Source organism: Neolamprologus brichardi, chromosome 14 (genome assembly GCF_056152115.1).
Source record: "Neolamprologus brichardi isolate AB-2024 chromosome 14, ASM5615211v1, whole genome shotgun sequence".
NCBI classification, from domain to species: domain Eukaryota; kingdom Metazoa; phylum Chordata; class Actinopteri; order Cichliformes; family Cichlidae; genus Neolamprologus; species Neolamprologus brichardi.
This window is the reverse complement of record NC_142117.1, coordinates 35,596,200-35,618,809: the sequence shown is the minus strand read 5'-3', so window position 1 is coordinate 35,618,809 and position 22,610 is coordinate 35,596,200. Positions and strand designations below refer to the sequence as shown.

Below are 22,610 nucleotides of genomic sequence, written 5' to 3'. Positions count from 1 at the left end.
ATGCTTCAAAGTGTTCCTTGATGATGTGATAAAGAAGTGGCGTTCCTCCTCCAACCACAAACAGGAAGCTCATGAAGCGAGCAGTGTCAGTGCTTGTACGACACTCACCACGAGACCTCTGAGCAGGATGGCTGCAGTCACACAGCTCTGCTTCTCCCTGCTGTTCACTCGCATCAGCAACATTCATGCAGAAGAATTTATTGCCATAAAAGAAGAAGGACGCTCTTTACAGTTCAAGCTCCCAGATCAAAACAGCTCCTGCATCACCTCCAGACGTGTTGGTGAAGATACTCTGGTCCTGTGGAACATCTCTGACCCCTGGAACAGAAACTTGACAGTACATGAAGACCTGACAGGACGACTCTCATTTCCTGAGACATTTCATGGTTCTCCTTCATTTACTCTCAACAACCTGACCCACTCAGACTCTGGACTGTACCAAGATGTGTGCTGGACTCAGGGCAGCGTGACATATGAGAGAAACATCAGCCTGACTGTGTGTAAGACAGTAAGGGGGGAAGAAGATATCACAAGTCCTGAAGACACTGTAGACGTACAATGTAAAGGAACAGGTGAGAATCTGACGGTGCACTGGATCAGACATGACAGTAAGTGGCGAAAAGCCAGGCTGAGTAGTTTTGAAGACAGAACAATTTTGAAGGTGAATAAAGTCCAAGAAGGTTTCCTGCAGGTGACAAACACATCACTTCTTCATGTCTTCAATGAACAACAAACTGTTTACATCTGCCTGCTGATGAACCAACAGCAGTGTGTGAGCACTTACTCTGTACGTTTGACCAAAAAAACACAGCTACGTTATGCTTCAGAGGGAGACACAGCTGTGCTGGAGTGTCCCTTCACGGACCCCATTCATGACCAGCCCCCAGTTTGGATGAAGAATGTAATTTCCTACAATACTGCTCAAGAAATTGGTCAAAACTTCTCGCTGATACTTCCATCACTAATGTTAAATGATTCAGGTATCTACGGCTGTGTAGGTGAAACAGTAAAACATATGTACTGGCTTTTGGTGTGCCCTAAACTTGGTCCACCTGCAGTAAAGGTTTTCTCAAAGGGAGATGAAGTCACTATGAGATGCTCTGATGATTGGAAAAATAGTACTTCGGACTTTATTAAGTTGATTCAAACAGAAGGTAAAATTGTGTACGATGATGATGAGTTCTGCAGTGACAATAGAATCACTTGTTCCGATGACAGCCTGATAATCTCTAATGTCTCACTGGAAGATGCAGGAGAGTATGTGTGTGCAGTTTTTAATTTAAAGTTAAAGTGTGTGTCAGCAGAAAAATTTGTTCTGATCTACAGAGAGCCCTTTGGGGTTTACTCGACCTTCTACAGAGTCAGGTGGATACTGCTCAGCGGTCTGCAGGTGATGCTTTGTGTTGTTGTGGTCTGTGTGACACAGAAAACCAGGAGAGGAGAGCAGCTTTCAGCTCAGACACACACTTAATATGCTTATAATAATAATAATAATAATAATAATGATAATAATAATACATAGAAGTGAAGAAATCAAAACAAAAACAAACAAAAATGTTATTGTAGATATGAATCTGTGACCTGACTGGACGGTTCAGTCTTTTATATGATTATATATTTTAAACATTTTGCCCTTTTCTATCTTTCGACTTAATTCTTGTTTATTTCTGCTCATATTTTATTTCAGTTATAATAATTATGTGCTTTTTTGTTTTATGTGATTTGATGTTTATCCATATCTCATTCATGTATCTCTCAGAGTATCATTTTGAATATTCTTCTGTTTCTATCAGTGATCAGTTCGATCTATAATAAATGTTAGAAACCAGTTGTAAATGTATTCGTTCTTCACTCTGATGTGAATCATTATCATCTCTCTTGGAAAATGTATTTTGTTATTGTGTTTAAGAGCAGATTCATTACAGCACCATGTTCATCTGCACTATATTGTTTTCATTGTTGTGAATAAACATGATTGTCTGATACAGCAAACACTTCATAATATGGACGTTACTGCTTTGATTGTGTTTTTATATTCTCCATTTTTGTTAGGAATCATTTCTGAAATAAAAATATCTAAATCGAATTTAACAGGCTGAACGTTGATGCTCTTCTGTCAATGACTCCATGATGATTTTAAATTTTAATAAACACACAATCCTCATATTTCAGTGCAGGATGTAGAGCAGAGTATATCAGTCAACTGGATCAGAGCTCATCAGCATTTTGAACTTAATATGCAGCCAACACACTTTAACACGTGTCTGATGTAGAGTGAAACATATCATGGAAAAATGGAAGACGAGAGAAGCTGCACATGGTTATCATCATTTATTTATTTATTTATTTTTTTGCCTGTCCCATTTGGATCTTTAGCCATCAGAATTGTTGTTTGAAGGCCAAGAAAGATGCCATGTTGGTCCATTTGATTGACATTTATTATAATTGTGTATTTATTTTATTTTATTATCGGTTGTTACAGACGGGACAGACATGACTGGGGGATAGGACAGGGAGACGGAAAGAATAAAAGAAAGAGAGGGAGAGAAAGAAAAACAGAGGGGAGAAGAGATGATGAGAAAGGGGGCAAGGAACAAAAAGAAAAACAAACAAAACACCTGGATCACCTGTATGGAGAAAAAAAACAGATGAGAAATCAAACAAAAAAGAGCAACATAATAAATACTTGTTATCATCATTTATTATTATTTTTATTTTTCGATTTTTGGTGGTGGTAGAGTTTAAATTTTTTTAAATATTTTATTTTAATTAATTAAAATGTTTTAATTAAAAACTATGAATTTTTTAGCGTTATTTTTTAAAACCTTTTTTATCGTTAACTCTGTTTTCCTGGGTCTTTTCCCACGTGTTTTGAATAACTCTTCTTTTTTTGGCAGCGGTACTGGTTTTATTTTGTTGTATTTATCCACGACACCTTAAGGGCCGGTCCTTGAGAATATTGTCGGTCATAAACCGGTCCGTGGCACAAAAAAGGTTGGGGACGCTGGTTTACAGGACTGACGGGAGTCCAGGAAACACAAACAAAGTCAGTGTTTAAGTGGAGACTCATCAACAGACCCGGGCTATCTTTCCATCATCTGGATTCACTTACCCTAACGTTTGTAATCAGGATAAACTGTCACACAGAGTTTGTTATCAGTTCTCTAACCTTGGGTCTTCCCTGCACGCTTACATGAAAGGGGCGGAGTTTGGCAGGATTGAGAAAAAGATGCCTGCCAGCAGATTCGGATGCAACACAACCCACAATGCACTGTTTGCACAAATTTGAGACTACAGCAGCGATAATGTGCAGAGTCTGCAGTGGCGGTACGCTGGACCTGACTTCCCTAAAGGGACCCCACATGACTCCACTCACTCACCTCTGGCAAGCAGAGTGTGTGATTCAGTTGAAACAGCCCTCATGTCAGCTCTGCTGGGCACACTGGGCTGTCAGGTGTCCCTGTCCCTTTTTGCCTGGGCTCCAACAGACTTGAGAATCACCCCTGCAGGTTACATAGGAAATATATAAAACCTTTTCTGCTTCAGCAGAGGATCTTTGTCTCACTGTTTATCACTACTACTGTAACTCGTGTTTTCTGAGAGGTTGCCATCAGTCTGTGAGCTGTACATCTGGACTGCACAGCAGTGGAAAGATCTCGTCCACTGTCACTGAAGTAGTTCTGTGTTATCTTAACTGAAATACCTCTTCTGTTTCAAAATACATTTCTAATAAAATCATTTTTAACATCCATGAATGCAGATTATGACTGTAAAAGGAGAAACAACATGAGTGTTCCCATGTTCATGTTATGGTGCGACTGGATGGCCTTTGAACCCTGGGGCATATACTACGAAGTGATTTCAGCATGCCCAGGTTTTCTTTCCATCATCTGGATTCACTTACACTAACAATCGTGATCAGGATAACCGCTGGTTAGCAAAGTTAATCCAGGGTTTCTCATGCACCTTCACAAGGAAAGGGAGGTGTTGGCAGCATCTGACCAATCAAAAAAAGGGAAATTCACAGATAATATGACTTGTCTTGATGCCTAAAATGTTTTTATGCTTGATTCAATTTAGCTGTTAAGTGTCTTTTACTCTGCTGGTGCCGGTTAGGTTCCAGATTAGAGATCAGCAGGTATGAAATCACGACGTACTGACCAATCACTTCTCCAGAAAATACTGTCACTATTCCTGGAAGATCCCTTTGACTTCTGTTGGGGGGTAAGAGAGGGTCTAAAGTTTCATTTTTGTCTAATGTCTTTGTGTTTCACTAATGAGCATCAGTAAGAAAAAAATGTGTTCTTAGATGCAACTTTTCTCCTTTGATGCTTTTTTTCTGTTGTCAGCAAACAACCACACGATCTGCGTTAATTCACTAACGGAGATTTGCCGCGTTAATGCGGTTATGGCGTTAATTTCATTTTAACGAGATTAACGCTAATATATTTAAGGATTTAATTTTGAAATCTTTTTTTCTTTTATGTATTTATTTTATTGTTATTTCACTTTCTTTGTCTGTTTATGTTTTTTTTTTTACTTTTATCTCAGTTTTTGTGATGGAAAGCACTTTGTTCAACCATGTTGGTTTTAACGTACTCTATAAATAAAGTTGGATTGGATTGGACTAATATGATGAAAGCGAGCCCAAGCCTGAAATCGACTCCTTATCTTTGATCCGTCCTCACCTGGTCGTGAACGTGATGGTCAGCCAGGTATCCAGTTTACCTTTGAGTGTCAGATTTAGGCAGATTTGATTGCTTCCGTTTCATAATGACAGATTTAAGTGAACTCCTCTGTCTCCATTCCCAGACTTCCACTTTTGAATAAACTTTCCTTTAACTTGCTCCGAGTGCTCTTTTGTCTGCATGGTGTAACTGTAGCCTGGCATGCTGAATAACCAGTGAGTGGACCTTCCAGAAATATGTGATTTTGGCTGTTGAAGTAGGTCAGTCACCTTTGAAGCGCTGAATATTTATGGAGTCATCAGTTGACGTTCGTTTGTGGAAGTCTGTTTTCACTCTGATAATAAAGAGGATTTATTTATTTCATTGACCAATAATAAAAAGACTGTTATTATATTTTTAACATTATATGATTATATTCACAGTGATGCTTTGAGGAAGACTGCACTGTTTGTCCCAGAATAATCAAACTGCCATGAAATACATTCACTAATTTACTATTTGGAACTAACACACTATTAGTACATCTCAGAGACACCTTCTTTCTCACACGAAGAGTAACAGATTACATCTCTTATTGTGTCCGACCAAGCAACTGCTGTGGAAAGTCAGTTATTAGCAGTTTTTTAACTACATCCGTAAATGAACGTTTGACTGAATGCTGATAAGTGAATACTGAGAAGTTAGGAGGAAATGTTTTCAAATGTTCCTGCAGAGAATCTGATTAAAATGTTTTTTGTGAGAAAGAATCAGTTTGATCAGTGACCTTTTTTCAGCCAGAAACCTTTAAGGTCACACATCCGCTGTAATATTATAATTTGCTGTTCTTTTTTTTTAATACACCTTTGTAGAGAAGAAAAACATCTGGATTTCCTGATGCCAGATGCTTTTCTTTCCAAGCTCCTTACAGTGGCTTGCAAAAGTGTTCGGCCCCCTTAAACTTCTCCACATTTTGTCACATTACAGCCGCAAACATGAATCAATTTCATTGGAATTCCACGTGAAAGACCAACACAAAGTGGTAAACATGTGAGAAGTGGAACAAAAATCATACATGATTCCAAACATTTTTTACAAATAAATAACTGTAAAGTGCGGTGTAGTAATATTAGATTAGTATATTATTAGATAATTAATAATTAATATTACTAATAATAATTATTAGTAATATTAGAGTAAGTAATATTATAGAGTAATAACCCGCAGTTCAAAAAACTCCCCTCCAACAGCCAAACCCATCTGTTCTCTGATTGGATTGTTACATTTGTGATTGACATGACATTGACCAATCAGATGAAAGGAAGAAAAATCGGGTCAAAATTCGTACTTGTAACTTGCAGAGATTCACACGTTTTTTTTTGGCTAACTCCACATACAAATCTTTTTTACACTCACACAAATTCTTTTTACACATACAAAAGTACAAGTACAAAATATTTATAACCACATTTTGAGCCCACAAAGCTGTACGTGAGCTCCACTGCAGTGGCTCGTGCACCGCTGCGTTCACGGTGTTTGCTATAAATTATACAGCAGTGACATATGTATGTAAAATGTTTACTGAAGTTAGTGAAACAGTGTTTGTAAGGACTATAAGGTCCATAATTACTGAGGCAGTTAGGCCGTTTCGCAATCTTGGCTCAGTACACACACACATACACAGACACACAGACACACACACACACACACACACACTCCATTTTTATCTGTATCTAACATTTCCGAGCAGCATGTCTTCATTATCTGTGTGTCTGCAAACAATCTGGTTTCTGTGGTTTCAGATCCATTTCTCTCTCAAGGGAAATAAAGGGATTACACGGCCGTCTTTTCCTGTTTCATATGTTAGGCTATGGCTGTATCCCAATTCAGGGTCTGCAGCCTTAAAGGCCACATTTTAAGGCCAATTACATCACAGCGACGCGACGAAGGCTGTCCCACTTCGAAGGCTGCTCGAAATACGGCCCTCAAATGCATCCTTCATTTCCCTGAATTTTAAGGATGTGGCGGTGTAGACTTCGTGGCCCAACATATCCCAGAATGCATAGCGCGGCGGTGGGTGTGGACAATTTTGGCGAAAAAAAACGGCGAGGATGAGGGGCACCCGAAGAGTAAACTTTAAGTACTGACTATCATGTCACTTATTTATGTGCAAATGTTTAATAACGAAGAACATTAAAACATTACTGTTGGCCACATGTCGGCAAAGTTATGTGACATTAGTGACGTTTGTACTAACTTTGTTTTAAAGCCTTTACTTTAAAATATACGCCGTTCAATAGCTGAGCTTAATCTTACAGAGAATGATCAAAGCTCATGTAGAAACAAACAAACAAATGAACAAAAGATTTTCTCCTTCATTTCTGTCAAACAATGCTGTACGAAACGTTTCCAGTTGTTAGTATCATGGTTGCTAGGCAACCTGGGCAGCGCAACGGAGGCTAGACCGTCCCATTTCAGAAGCCTCGCACTTACGGTCTTTGAGTACGCAGCCCTTGTGGACCGTTAAGGCTGCGTACTTTAAGGCTGCAGACGATCTGAATTGGGATACAGCCTATGTATGGGGCGCCGTTTGTAAAGTGAAACATGCCGAAATTAACGACAACATTTTTCCACATTTAGCTCTAAATCTTTAAAAAACATGTTTTTTCGAGTCATTTTTTACAATATTTAGGAAAATATTTGTAACTTTTTATATTTAAAACAGAATTTTAAATGTTAAATCTAAATGCTAAATGTTAAATGTAAATATTATATTTAAATGTTAAATGTTAAATGTAAATATTATATTTAAATCTAAATGTTAAATCTAAATATTATATATAAATCTAAATGTTAAATGTAAATATTATATTTAAATGTTAAATGTTAAATGTAAATATTATATATAAATCTAAATGTTAAATGTAAATATTATATTTAAATGTTAAATGTTAAATCTAAATATTATATTTAAATCTAAATGTTAAATGTAAATATTATATATAAATCTAAATGTTAAATGTTAAATCTAAATGTTACAGGAAACTAAATATTTAGCTAATATACAAATTTATTGTACGGGTCAGAGGGAAATACCAAAATAAAAGCTTCAAGAAAAACTCCCGCGCTAAAGTGTGCCGGTTGAGGTCAGGTTGTGTGTGTGCGCTCCTCTCACGGTCACTTTTGACTGTCATGAGCTGCTTCACCTATTCCTTACCAGCATTTCCAGCTGAAAACATTGGAAGAGCCATTTTGTCGGCCATCCAATGATTCAGCGGTAGTGCACCCTCAACCTCACAAACGCCGCAGCACTTGGTAAGTTTATTATATAGCATTTTGGACGGGTTGATAGCAGTGTTAGCAAAACTAGCAAAGCTAAATTACTTAGCCAGTCCTCAATTATTTCATTTGGTAGGCAGCAGACAGAGATCGAACATCATACAACTGTATTTATTTATTTGGTAGGTAACAGTCGTTCTTGATGTAAATGTTTCCTTAGGAATCCAGCAATGCACCTTGACCAAGTAGACCTGCCGTCTCCACTGGGATACCATACCGCTCGGTAGGCCTTCTTACACATATCATTTAGCTGACTGGTTTTGATATACAGTCAGGTTCATAAATATTTGGATACAGACACATTTTCTAATGTTGCTTCTGTACATTACCAGAATGAATTAAAAGTGAAACGACTCCAATGCAGTTGAAGTGCAGACTTTAAGTTTTAATTCAATGGGTTGGACGAAATGATTGCATAAAAATGTGAGGGGAAAAAAAGTAATTTGTAAACACAATCCTATCATTTCAGAGGCTCTAAAGTAATTAGACAAATTAAATAACTGAAAATAAAACGATCATTTCTATTTCTATTATTCAAAACCCTTTGTTGGCAATGACAGCCTGAAGTCTTGAAGTCATGGACACCACCAGATGCTGGCATTCCTCCTTACTAAGGCTCTGCCAGGCCTTTACTGCATTGGCTTTCATTTGCTGTTTGTTTGTGGGTCTTTCTGTCCTAAATTTAGTCTTCAACAAGTGAAATGTATGCTCTATTGTGTTAAAATCCAGTGACTGACTTGGCCATTCAAGAATATTCTATTTCTTTACTTTAATAAAGTCATGGGGTGCTTGGACTGTATGTTTTGGGTCATCGTCCATCTTTATTATTAAATGCTGCCCAATCAATGTGACTACTTTTAGCTGGACTTAAGCAGACTTGTCTGTCTGCTTAAGTCCAGCTAAAAGTACTAAAAGTACAAACCATCACACATGTTTTACAGATGATGTGGTATGCTTGGGATCATGAGTCGTTCCATACCTTCTCTATACTTTTTTTCTTGCCATCATTCTGGTAGTGGTCGATCTTGGTTTTATCTGTCCAAAGAATGTTTTTCCAAAATTTTGCTGGCTTTTCCTAGATGTTTTTTTTGTTTTGTTTTTTTGTTAAGCCCATTCTAGCCTTTCTATTCTTGAGGCTTATGAGTGGCTTGCACCTTGCAGTGAACCCTCTGTATTAGGGCTGTTCGATATGACAATATGAAAACATCTATCATTTCATATTATACGCTATCATTTGTTCTGTGGTGTTGCAAAATAAATTTTATGTCAATATTTTTCATTGTTTTGATGGTAAGTAGTGGCTATATGAATTTCTTAATTTTCTTTCTGTTATGTTCTCTTTGACCGCATGTTGTCTGTTCGCAGTAAAATTTTCAAAATGCAAACACTACGTCTCAAATCAATTCCAGGCCTTTTATCTGCTTAATTGGTAATGACATCATCATTTCAATATGGATACCCTAAATTAAAGCTGAGTCTGCACATCATGTTCATGATATAATTATGATTGGAAAATGTTTCTGTAAACGGGCAACAAAATAAAACTTGTTATGGTCCAAATACACACTGACCTAACTGCAGGCCTTTTCTACTCTAATTGAGTGCTCAAAGCACTTTATACAACAGATCTCATTTACCCATTCACAGGCACAGATTAATACAAGCACTTTTTCTGTCCAACATTCACACACAGTCATACTCAGATAAACCCATTGGGAGCTGTAGATTAGAGCACCTGGGGACTGAATCACCGATTTGACAAATAATCACCGAATGCTAATCTACAAGATACAAAAGGTTCAGTTTTCTGTGTAATGTGTAGACAATAGTAAGATGGTCTGAGTCTACAGTTTGTTTGTTTTTTGTTGTTGTTTTTGTTTTTTAATGAACAGATAACAGAAACACTACTGATGTATTGTAATGCATAGGTGTCTATCTGTATCTGTGTTTGAATTCATTTCAGGTTCCTCTCCCATCAGTTCCTCAAGCTCATACTATGCGCTCACATTTTGTGAGAAAAAACAAGACCTGCAAACACTATACAAAAGATGTTGTGTGCTTGCCCTTGTCTTCAGCATCAACGTTTCTCATACCGAGAGGAGATTCAAGAGCAAAACTAGCACAAGATGGCCTTATTGGGAAGATCTCCTTTACATCTGACTGGTCTGAAGCACAACTTAGAGAAGAAATAGCAGCAATCTTCAGAAGAACATTTGCACTGTCAATTGGCCAGACATTCCCTTTTGAGTATTTGAGTACAATTAGAGGATGTAAACGACTAATGAAACCAAATGTTTCTAGCAGTTTTCTTTGGGATGGCCAAGAAGTTGGCTCGATTTGTTCCACCACCTGCCTCTATATAATGGCAGGGATACAAAAACCTGCACAGGTAAACATTTTATATTGCAGTGCAGAAATATTGAGTATACAGTTTTTAGTGCAGCCATGTGCCTCTGTGTTACCAGTGATTTGATTTTATGTAGTTCATGCTTTCTTTTCCCTCAGGAGGAACCAGAAGAGCTGTCTGATAGTGACTTTGAAAGTCCAGTCTGCCGGAGAAGACGAGGTATGTGACGTGAATGAAAACCTAGTGAGGTTCTAAGCTCAATGACCAGTTGGATTTTGTTACTGCAGTGAGTAATAATTCCTGGAAGGGGGTTGTTTGATGAGAGCATCATTAATTTGTCCAATTTTAATGTTTATGGATTATCACAGGTGATTACAGCCAAGGAGGAATATGTGCCCAACTTTCACTTAAACTAATATAAGGATATATAAAGGCTCTGTTAACTTTATGAAGCAAGTCATGCTGACCTTCTTTCCTTTGTTCAGTGCATCAAGCGTTGCCTACAACACCAGGTGAAAGTGAGGCCAAGCATCAGGAAACAGAGGGCTGCACTCAGGAGAGTGAAAATGAGGGACAGGCAGAAGGACAGTAGATGTTTCCATATAATGTGGCAGAATTTGTGTAAGCTGTTGTCTAGGGGTTAAAGAAATCCTTCATTTTAGATGTTGTTTAGGATATTGTTCCAATGCAGGTTTCCAATGTTTGGAGGGTTTTTTTGCTGAATCACTGCAACTTTAGGATTTACATTTATTTATTTATTTTTAATGATGTAGTGTGAGAAATTCTTCAAGGCTGACATGTTTTATGATTTCTAATATCTCTTGTAGCCCTATTTTTCTGGAGGAAGATGAAGCTCTTGAAGAGGCAATTTAGCGTAGCCTCCTAGAAGACTCTGATAGACAGAGTGAAGTTCATATTTCAAGGTAAGATTTGAGAGTAACCTCTGATTATTGAATATCTTATTTGCATTTTTACTTGCATCATGTTTTTGAAGTTACACAATTACAAAGGTAATTGCTAATTTCTGACTAATTCAATATGGGCTATCACAACATAATTATCTGTTGTAACTCTGTGCACTTGAGTTAAATGTACAGCAAATTTCCATTTTTCCCCAAGATCTGTTTGTCATTGTCCCTTTTTATATAGGTCTTCTTGAAATTGAAGGTCTTCTTAGAGTCAGTCGAGCCAGTGTGTGGTCGACTGCTTTGCGTCAGTTCAAGAGACCCAAGTTTGCAGAAAGCTGTGAGATGCTTTATGTCACATTTGCAAGCGATGAACATGATACAGAGGAAGATGCTGCTGACCTTGGGGGCCAAGGCGGGAGTTTCACAAGTCCTGATGCCACTGAAGACGTACAATGTAAAGGAGCAGGTGAGAATCTGACGGTGCGTTGGATCAGACATTACGGGGAGTGGCAACAAGCCGGGCCGAGTAGTTTAGAAGACAGAACAATATTGAAGGTGAATAAAGTCCAAGAAAGTTTCCTGGAAGTGAAAAACACATCACTTCTTCATGTCTTCAATGAACAACAAACTGTTTACTGCCTGGTGATGAACCAACAGTAGTGTGTGAGCACTTACTCTGTACGTTTGATCAAACAACCAACGCTACGTTATGCTTCAGAGGGAGACACAGCTGTGCTGGAGTGTCCCTTCATGGACCCCATTCATGACCAGCCCCCAGTTTGGATAAAGGAAGCAATTTCCTACAATATTGATCAAGAAATTGGTCGAAACCTCTCACTGGTACTTCCATCACTAATGTTAAATGATTCAGGTATCTACTACTGTGTAGGTGAAACAGTCAAACATGTGTACAGGCTTTTGGTGTGCCCTAAATTTGGTCCACCTGCAGTAAAGGTTTTCTCAGAGGGAGATGAAGTCACTATGAGATGTACAGCTGGATTTCCATCCGTTTGGTTCATTAAGTCGATTCAAACAGAAGGTAAAATTGTGTACGATGATGAGTTCTGCAATGACAATAGAATCACTTGTTCCTATGGCAGCCTGATAATCTCTAATGTCTCACTGGAAGATGCAGGAGAGTATGTGTGTACAGTTTTAAAGTCAGAGTATGAGTGTGTGTCAGGAGAAAAAACAGTTCTGATCTACAGAGAGCCCTTTGGGGTTTACTCGACCTTCTACAGAGTCAGGTGGATACTGCTCAGCAGTCTGCAGGTGATGCTTTGTGTTGTTGTGGTCTGTGTGATACAGAAAACCAGGAGAGGAGAGCAGCTTTCAGCTCAGACACACACTTAATATGCTCATCAGCATTTATTATTATTATCAGTCATGTATCTCTCAGAGTATCATTTTGAATATTCTTCTGTTTCTATCAGTGATCAGTTCGATCTATAATAAATGTTAGAAACCAGTTGTAAATGTATTCGTTTTTCACTCTGATGAGAATCATTATCATCTCTCTTGGAAAATGTATTTTGTTATTGTGTTTAAGAGCAGATTCATTACAGCACCATGTTCATCTGCACTATATTGTTTTCATTGTTGTAAATAAACATGATTGTCTGATACAGCAAACACTTCATAATATGGACTTTACTGCTTTGATTGTGTTTTTATATTCTCCATTTTTGTTAGGAATCATTTCTGAAATAAAAATATCTAAATCTAATTTAACAAGGCAAGGCAAGGCAAGTTTATTTGTATAGCACAATTCAACAACAAGGTGATTCAAAGTGCTTAACAGGCTGAACGTTGATGCTCTTCTGTCAATGACTCCATGATGATTTTTAATTTTAATAAACACACAATCCTCCTATTTCAGTGCAGGATTTAAAGCAGAGTATATCAGTCAACTGGATCAGAGCTCCTAAACTTTGACTTCAAATGAATAATCAGTGTTTTGAACTTAATATGCAGCCAACACACTTTAACATGTAGAGTGAAACATATCATGGAAAAATGGAAGACGAGAGAAGCTGCACATGGTTATCATTTATTAATTTTATTATTCAATTTTTGTTGGTGGTCGAGTTTAAAGTTTAGGTTTTTTTTAAATATTTCATTTTAATGAATTAAAAATGTTTTAATGGAAAACTATGAATTTAAAAAGTCATGATATTAACAGCATGATGATGACAACAACAACTGCCATTACGATTATTACAGTTAATATTATTACTATTATTGCGTAGCACGTAGTATTCAATAATGTAATTTTATTTGATGAACATTAAAACTAAAATTTACAATTTTACAAATAAATATTAATATGATGAGAAACATTAAGTGACAATGTGTGGTCCCGCTGCTCTGCACAGCGTCCAAGCAGGGGTTTCTTTTATTTACAACAGCGGTCCCCAACCCCCGGGCCACGGACTGGCACCGGTCCGTAAATCATTTGGAACCAGACCACGAGAGTTGAGGTCGGGTGTGAAATTGATGCTCTTCAGGGGTTTTGAATAACTCTTCTTTTTTTGGCAGCAGTACTGGTTTTATTTTGTTGTATTTATCCTCGACACCTTAAAGGCAGGTCCATGAGAATATTGCATACATAAACCGGTCCATTGCACAAAAAAGGTTGGGGACGCTGATTTACAGGACTGACGGGACTCCAGGAAACACAATCATAGTCAGTGTTAGAGCAGACAGTGCTCATCAGCAGACCCGGGCCATCTTTCCATCATCTGGATTAACTTACCCTAACGTTTGTAATCAGGATAAACTGTCACACAGAGTTTGTTATCAGCTCTCTAACCTTGGGTCTTCCCTGCACACTTATATGAAAGGGGCAAGATTGAGAAAAAGATGTCTACTACGCTTACAAAATTATGAACATGGTAATAAATCCGGTCAATTTCTAGCAACCTAGCTAAAAATAAATAAAGAAAAAACAACTATATGTGCTGTTCAGGATTCATCTGGGAACACAGTATATGACCCGAAACAAATAAACAACATTTTCAGGGATTTCTATAAAAGATTGTGTTCACCACAAATAAACCCATCTAAAAAGGAAATTGATCAGTTTTTAGACAACATAACTCTTCCAAAATTATTAGACACTCAAGTAATGGCACTGGATTCGCCACTGACATCAGGTGAACTCCAGGAAGCCCTGATAAGCATGCCCAATAATAAGGCTCCAGGTCCAGACGGCTTTCCTGCAGAATTCTACAAAGAATTCTGGACGATTCTAGCATCAGTTTTTTACAGAATGTTGTTGGAAATCAAAGAAAAGGGAAGACTTCCATCAAATATGAATTCTGCAAACATTAATCTCCTGCTAAAACCAGGCAAAGACCCTGTATATCCCTCAAGCTATCATCCAATATCCCTTATAAATGTAGACCTTAAAATAATCTGCAAAGCTCTTTCAAAGAGACTGGAGAAAATAACCCCCCTCTTAATTCATCCTGACCAAACTGGTTTCATAAAAACAGCACAAGAGAAGGAGGATTTAGTGTTTGTGTTATTACGAGTGCTAAACAAGAAGAGTTCCCAGATGGTACAGTGGACACATGTGTGACTCCTGTGATTAAAGCATCTTTCTTTCAGCTTAACGAGTGAACCGTCTGTTATGAAACGGCTGTGTGCAGGCAGGAAAAGGACCCAAAGTGCAGACTCCGGAGACAAACGTGAACTCAAACAGCTTTAATGCTGAACTCAAAGTAACAAACTTCCAAAATACAAACAATAAACGCAGGCAGGCAGAACACACAGCATGAATGAGGGTAGATAAGGGAGATCGCGAGACAGATCAAAGAGAAGACAGGGCTAATATACACAGCAATCAGGGATTGAGAGACAGGAGGGAAACACAGCTGGGACAAATCAGGGCTGTCGAGACAAAGGAAGCAAAACCAGACGCATTAACATGAGACACAGACTTTTAAAGTAAAACAGGAAACATAACACAGAGACATAAACCATAAGACAGAACTCTAACAAAGAAACCAAAGACTAGAAATGATAAATAATATCAAAATCTATTTCAATAATATAATAAACTCAAAACTCCGGGTCAACAACCCAGGCACCCTAACCGTCAGCTCGTTCAAACACACGTCAAAGTCCGTTTGGCTCGACACCAACGAACAGAGGCAGCAATATAACATAGCTAACATTAACAGTGCAGTGAATCCTGCTTGTGCCGTGATATTCAAGACTGCAAACCGAGCAGCATCACTGACTTTGAGCTTGTTGTGTTTGTGGATATATGACTGACTTTAATTATCCATCAAATCATCACATTCTCTGTAAGATTAAGGTCGACTATTAAACTATATATATATATATATATATTTTTTTTTTTAAAGTAAAGGCTTTAAAACCAAGTTAACGCTGAAAGTACAAACATCACTAATGTCACATAACTTTGCCGACATGTGGCCAACAGTAATGTTTTAATGTCCTTCATTATTAAACATTCGCACATAAATAACTGTCATAATATTCAGTAGTTACTTTTAAAACGTTACTCGCAAATCGGGGGCGTATCAGATATTAAACTGATAAGAAAAGATACTACACTTGATCTTAGCCAAAAGGCCGAGAAGCGATGGCCTCCTGCAGGTTCCTGGCTGAGCCGCCTTCTCGGGACACTTCTCGCTTGTGACGGTGCGCTCTTTCACTTGGCTCACAGGGAGGGCTACGCTTCACATCTCCGCCCACCCACAGTAGCTCAGAGGCCTGCGGAGCTCTCTGGAACTGCGCGCTTTCTTCTATTGAACAACGAGAAGAGGACCCAGCCAGACGGCAGACCTTGCCAAAAATAGGTGCAACTCCTTAGCCTCACTCTCCACGGAAGTCTTTAGTAAAAGGCGAAAGACTTGTACGTTTTGAAGAGAAGTCAGAGTGTGTGCTTCTTTGGCCTCGCAGGAAGCCGCAGTGACTCCTCGTCCCGGCTTCCGGCGTCACGGTAGGCCCTGTTTGCTTGGCTGAAGGGGCAGATCTTAGGCCCCGCCTTCTCTGCTCCAGAGTTTGACTCTGACTGGAGAGGAGCACGTTCGCGGCTTCAGGCTGCTTTCTGGCTCTTGGCTTGGCAGACCTTACTTTGTGTGGCTTTCTTGCTTTTGCACAAAGTCAGCAAAGGGGGCACTGTTCCCGGAGGCGCTGCAATACCGGGTCGATGCGTGGAGCGAACGGAGCGAGCCCCTTATTCGGCTCCCTGTTCTAAAAATGCGTTTAATACGTTGCCCCCGAATCGGGGGCATATCAGACATTTCCATCCTTTACATTTACATTTCACATTTCTCATACATCTTAACGCATTACTTTCCAAATCAATGTCATACCTTCATTTCTTTACACCTAAATAAACATGCTACAGAAAGAAAAGAGAAGTTGATCAACAAGAAAATTCCAAAAAATGAAAGACCAGAAACCAAAGAAACAATCTTGTTTCTATTATCTCGCTCCTTATCACTTACCACCTTTTTTTTTGGTGGATTTAAAAAGATGATTTTCCACCTATCCTTAATTGTATCACTTCCCCACTTTTCTAATTCATGCCAGTATATACTTTAAAATTCTTTCTCTATTGCCTTAACTGTTCCTATCTCTCCCCATTTATACACTCCAGTTATATGTCCCTGCCTTTCTTTCCATAGTTTAAGTTTTACAATTGATATCAGCATACAAATTATTTTGTTTTGTTCTTTTCCCACTCCTTTAACCCCAAACGAAGTGATTTCATCATATGTCACATTCTCCAAACACTTATAACTCTCTTTCACCCCATCCCACACCTTTTTTGCATATTCACATCCCCATAATACATGTTCAATTGTTTCATCTTCCATACAGTTTTTCCTTGGACAGACTTTTTGCTTCCCCAAATTGTGGGCATACATTGTGACCCTGACTGGTAGCCTTCTATGCAAGTGCAACCAATTAAAATCTTTAAGCCCGTTCTTAAAACTCTTGTCCTGGGCCCGTACCCACACTTCAGAGCTCACCATTACTGGATTGACATTGAGTTTCTGTACCAGTTTCCTATATAGTAACTTATGATTTATCACTGTATCCTCATCTTTACATTCCGTATATCTCCTCCCCCACTTTACCATTCGCTGGAAGTACTCCGGCCTAGTCTCAGCTTTAGGGCCTTTATTATCCCACCCTATTAGAAACCGGTATGGTATAGACAGCCAAAACCATAAGAGGATTTGGCATTTGTGTATATATGTCTTTTTCAGGAGTGTACATACATTGCTATAGAAAATTGCATCCAGCTTCAGAGGAACGTTTGGCACATCCCTCCCACCATCTGCTATTTCCTGATGCATTAGCGCCCTTTTCACATATTCATAGCCCCCCCATATAAAATTAAATATTCCCCTCATTAGTTGAGCTCTATACTTCTGCGGCATTGGAAAGACGTAGGCCAAATGTAGCAACTTTGGCAATACATCGGCCTTTACAACCAACACTCTCCCTGAAACTGAAAGTTTTCTTGTCTTCCATAATCCCAGGTTTTTTTCGACTACAGTCATCTTCTTTTTCCAATTACACAATGCATCCCCCTCCCCATTCCCAAAAGAAATTCCTAATACGTCCATAGAGCCTTCGCACAACATATAATCACAGATTTTGTCCTTCCTCCCCTCCCACTTCCCAAGGTATTTGTACCTAGTCTTCTCCTTGTTTATTCTCGATCCAGTTGCTTTTTCATAATCATATAGAATGTCTATCACTCCCTTTAAGCTTTCATCGTCTGCCAAATATAATATCGTGTCATCCGCGTATTGTGATATTTTTAAGCTCTCGCCCCGGGGCAACGTTATCCCTTTAACAATGTGGCTCCCCCTTATTGCACAAGCAAGAGGTTCTGCGTATAAAACAAACAGCACCACAGAGAGCGGGCACCCTTGCCGCAATCCTCTTGTTTGTTGCACTTTATCCGTTAAATGCCCATTAATTTTGATTTTTGAATTTATGCCCTTATATAAAACCTTTACCCATTTTGTAATGGCTCCTCCTAGACCCAGCCCCTCCATAACCTTCCACAAAAAAGCGTGGTCTACTCTATCAAAAGCTTTCTGCTGATCTAGGCTAACACATATTGCAGCAATGTTTCTCTCCTTTACATATGTGAGTACATCCCTGTGTAGATGTAAGTTCCATGTGATTTGCCTCCCCTGTACCCCACAAGTTTGGTCCATTTCCACTATGTGTGACATGACTCCTGCTAGCCTATTCGCCAGAACCTTACTCAGTATTTTATAGTCCACGCACAGCATAGTTAGTGGCCTGTAATTGTCTAGTTGGTTCGGGTTTCCTTTCTTAAACAGAATAGTCACCACTCCCGTTTTCATGCTTTCCGGCATCTCTCCTCTCTCCATGATTTCCTTAAAAACCTCCAAAAGGTGGATCCCCACCATATCCCAAAACGCCACGTAAAATTCTTTTGTTAGGCCATCTATGCCGGGCACCTTATTGGCCTTCATTGCCGTTACCACATTATACACCTCCCCTACTGTCAATTCCCCCCCCAGCTTTCCATTTTCTTCTTCGGGTAGCCTTCTCCTTAGCGATCTTATAAAAACCTCCCCCTTCCCCTCATCCAAGCTCTCCTTTGTAAACAATTTTCCATAATATTCTTCCGCCGTTCTTAACAAATCATCTTTCCCCCTTATCACCTTTCCATCCCTCTCCAGTTCCGTTATAACCCCCCTCTTATCCCTAGTCTTCATTTTGCTAAAAAAGTAGGAGGAGCACTTCTCGTCCTCCTCATACTCTTCCTGTTTTAATTTATATATTACGGCCCTCGCTTTCCTCTCAAGTAATTCCTCCTGTCTCATTTTTAAATTTTCCAAGTACCCTTCCTTTTTAATTCCCCTTCCCCTATTTTCCATAACATAGATCTTTTCTATTTCTTTTTGTATTGTGTCAAACTCTTTCTTTTGAACTTTTGACCTCTCTGTACAATATTCGATTGTAAACTTTTTGATTTTTTTCTTTATGTCCTCCCACCAAACCACGTTGTTACTGTATAAGCTTTTCATCTCGGCCCATATCGGGAAGATTTTCATGAAACCTTCCCTATAGGCTTTCTCTGCGAGGACGTCGTTGTTAAACTTCCAATACCCTTTTCCAAAGTCTGGCCCTACTATCTCGAGCTCCACATCAACTGCTTGATGGTCTGTGAAGAGGGCCGGTATTGTTTTTCCCTCTATTATTTTGCACTTTTTTCCTACTAAAATGTAATCTAACCTACTCTTCACCCCCCTTGTGTTCTTCCAAGTATACCCCACTTGCTTTCCCAGTAACTTCCCCATTACGTCAATTAATCCATATTTCTTAATGAAGGTCCTAAAGGGGAGGGAAAACTTTTCCCTTTCCAAAGAGCAATTAAAATCCCCTCCCACAATAATATCTTTCCTAGTCAAAAAACAAGTATCCATTTTTTGGAAAAGGTCCTTACGTAGCCCGTGCTCCACCTGTGCATATACATTTATTATCCGACATTGAGTCCCATTTTTATCTATATCCACCACCATTACCCTTCCTTGTATTACATTAAAGCTCTCAATTATCCGAACATCCTTATTCCCACATAACACCCCAACTCCAGTCCCATGTACCCCCCCAATGCTCCAAGTAGCTTCCCCTCCCCTCCATTCCTCAGTAAACAAAGCAACATCCCTCTCATCTCTCAGATGAGCTTCCTGAACCAAACAAACATCGAAATTATATCTCAACAAAAATTCATAAACAATTTTTCTCTTCCGGGCACTTTTTAGCCCCCTAACATTCAGGGTGATTAACCGTAGTTTTCCCATACCATAAAAAAAAAAGAAAACAAAGCACTAAGGGCAAAAAATATAATAATAATTTCATCTTATCCATTTAATGGTAGGGGCTACTTCCCCAAACTTTCCTGAGAAAATAATGTTCGTATCAGAGAACTTTCAACGTTACTTTCATTTTCACTCCCATCGTCGGAATCATTTTCACTTATCGTGGTGCTCAAAGGAGTGTGGGTACACTCCGTTTGAGTTCCTTTTGGAGCACACCTTTCTCCCTCCACACCGAAAGGCGCAGTCTCCAATTTTTCCTCATTGCTATCTTCTGGCGGAGTGGCCGAAACCTGCCTTTTCCTTCTTTTCGCCTTCTTCCTTCCTGCTTTCCTAACCTCTCTCCACGGTTGCTCCGTCATGTCCTCACTCGTAGCGAAGGATCCTTCCTTATTCCTGTCCTCTGTATCTAACAAAGGAACCTCTATCATTCTCTCAGCAACTTCTTCTTCCTCGTCAGCCTCATTTCTTTCACCTGCAGGAGTCTCCAGCATTAACAAAGGTGTTCCTAATTTGTCATGTCCAGTTTCCTTCTCTTGGCCCACCGGCCCCACCACTACTGCAGCGTATGACCTGGGCTTTGTGCAATCTCTTGCCATGTGCTCCTCTGACTCACATAAATGACATCTCTTTTGTACAGTGCAGTCTCTTGTGCTGTGTCCCGTTTCATTGCAATTTCGGCATCTCACCTGATTGCAATGAGCGTCTTCATGGCCTTTGCCACCACATCTTCTGCAAACCAGAGGTTGGCCCGCGTAGATGAGGAAACCTCTGTCCGCCCCGATAGAAAAAACTGCAGGAGGATGTCGATAGCCGTCTTCACTATTCGGGTCTTCCTCCATTTTGACGCGGAATTTACTTTTGCCGGTCCACAAGCCCAGACCATCTTTTATTATTCTTACTCCAGGTAAGACCTTTACGTGTCTTCCCAAAAAACATCTTATAGTCTCTTCTGAAACCCATGGGTTATACATGTGTACAGTTAGGACAATATAGTCACTTCTATATAAAGGGGTGACCATGTACCTTTTTAGTTCTTCATTTGACGTCAGATGAGATTTTCTCCTAGCTTCTTCCGCTGTGTCTTTCGTAGTTAGCGTCACATCGTAGTACTTGTTGATTATACTCTGTTGCAAGCAGTAGATCTCCTCGGGCTGGATCTGCAAAGCATCGAACAAAATCCTCCTCCCAAACGTTATTCGATCCTGGAAAGCTGCATCTTTGTCTTTTAGAGCAAATTTTAAGATGTTCCTCGTGCCATCTCTTCTGTCAGTCTGCGTAGAGCTGGCCGACCAAGTCGCCATTGTGTTTCTTACTGATAAGAACAGATACTACACTTGATCTTAGCCAAAAGGCCGAGAAGCGATGGCCTCCTGCAGGTTCCTGGCTGAGCCGCCTTCTCGGGACACTTCTCGCTTGTGACGGTGCGCTCTTTCACTTGGCTCACAGGGAGGACTCCGCTTCAAATCTCCGCTCAACCACAGTAGCTCAGAGGCCTGCAGAGCTCCCTGGAACTGCGTGCTTTCTTCTATTTCTTCTTTTGAACAACGAGGAGAGGGCCGAGCCAGAAGGCAGACCCTGCCAAAAATAGGTGCAACTCCTTAGCCTCATTCTCCACGGAAGTCTTTAGTAAAAGGCGAAAGACTTGTACGTTTTGAAGAGAAGCCAGAGTGTGTGTTTCTTTGGCCTCGCAGGAAGCCGCAGTGACTCCTCGTCCCGGCTTCCGGCGTCACGGTAGGCCCTGTTTGCTTGGCTGAAGGGGCAGATCTTAGGCCCCGCCTTCTCTGCTCCAGAGTTCGACTGTGACTGGAGAGGAGCACGTTCGCGGCTTCAGGCTGCTTTCTGGCTCTTGGCTTGGCAGACCTTACTTTGTTTAGCTTTCTTGCTTTTGCACAAAGTCAGCAAAGGGGGCACCGTTCCCAGAGGCGCTGCAATACCGGGTCGATGCGTGGAGCGAACGGAGCTAGCCCCTTATTTGGCTCCCTGTTCTAAAAATGCGTTTAATACGTTGCCCCCTAATCGGGGTAGTATCAGATATTAAACTGATAAGAACAGATACTACACTTGATCTTAGCCAAAAGGCCGAGAAGCGATGGCCTCCTGCAGGTTCCTGGCTGAGCCGCCTTCTCGGGACACTTCTCGCTTGTGACGGTGAGCTCTTTCACTTGGCTCACAGGGAGGGCTCCGCTTCAAATCTCCGCCCAACCACAGTAGCTCAGAGGCCTGCAGAGTTCCCTGGAACTGCGTGCTTTCTTATATTTCTTCTTTTGAACAACGAGGAGAGGGCCCAGCCAGAAGGCAGACCCTGCCAAAAATAGGTGCAACTCCTTAGCCTCATTCTCCACGGAAGTCTTTAGTAAAAGGCGAAAGACTTGTACGTTTTGAAGAGAAGCCAGAGTGTGTGTTTCTTTGGCCTCGCAGGAAGCCGCAGTGACTCCTCGTCCCGGCTTCCGGCGTCACGGTAGGCCCTGTTTGCTTGGCTGAAGGGGCAGATCTT

The 22,610-nt window shown here is 39.9% G+C and overlaps 1 protein-coding gene, 5 non-coding genes and 2 pseudogenes across 6 annotated transcripts; 1 reads left to right on the top strand and 7 right to left on the bottom strand.

Moving 5' to 3' along the window:
- Positions 1–119: 119 nt before the first annotated feature.
- LOC148099100 (uncharacterized) lies at positions 120–10,942 on the top strand. Its single transcript, XM_087851680.1, has 3 exons — positions 120–1,390; positions 10,509–10,569; positions 10,836–10,942. Exons 1-3 carry the CDS (start codon positions 128–130, stop codon positions 10,940–10,942), a joined length of 1,431 nt encoding a protein of 476 aa, XP_087707806.1. The 5' UTR covers positions 120–127.
- Positions 10,943–15,695: 4,753 nt separating this feature from the next.
- On the bottom strand, positions 15,696–15,875 carry LOC148099099 (U2 spliceosomal RNA; annotated as a pseudogene).
- A 185-nt stretch (positions 15,876–16,060) lies between these two features.
- On the bottom strand, positions 16,061–16,173 carry LOC148099098 (U5 spliceosomal RNA). Its single transcript, XR_015720399.1, has one exon. It is a non-coding gene; the product is annotated as a U5 spliceosomal RNA (small nuclear RNA).
- A 229-nt stretch (positions 16,174–16,402) lies between these two features.
- Positions 16,403–16,602, bottom strand: LOC148099097 (U2 spliceosomal RNA). Its single transcript, XR_015720250.1, has one exon. It is a non-coding gene; the product is annotated as a U2 spliceosomal RNA (small nuclear RNA).
- Positions 16,603–21,321: 4,719 nt separating this feature from the next.
- On the bottom strand, positions 21,322–21,480 carry LOC148099096 (U2 spliceosomal RNA; annotated as a pseudogene).
- Positions 21,481–21,673: 193 nt separating this feature from the next.
- LOC148099095 (U5 spliceosomal RNA) lies at positions 21,674–21,787 on the bottom strand. Its single transcript, XR_015720454.1, has one exon. It is a non-coding gene; the product is annotated as a U5 spliceosomal RNA (small nuclear RNA).
- Positions 21,788–22,016: 229 nt separating this feature from the next.
- Positions 22,017–22,207, bottom strand: LOC148099094 (U2 spliceosomal RNA). The gene has a single exon (XR_015720153.1). It is a non-coding gene; the product is annotated as a U2 spliceosomal RNA (small nuclear RNA).
- Positions 22,208–22,401: 194 nt separating this feature from the next.
- LOC148099093 (U5 spliceosomal RNA) lies at positions 22,402–22,514 on the bottom strand. The gene has a single exon (XR_015720488.1). It is a non-coding gene; the product is annotated as a U5 spliceosomal RNA (small nuclear RNA).
- Positions 22,515–22,610: the final 96 nt, after the last annotated feature.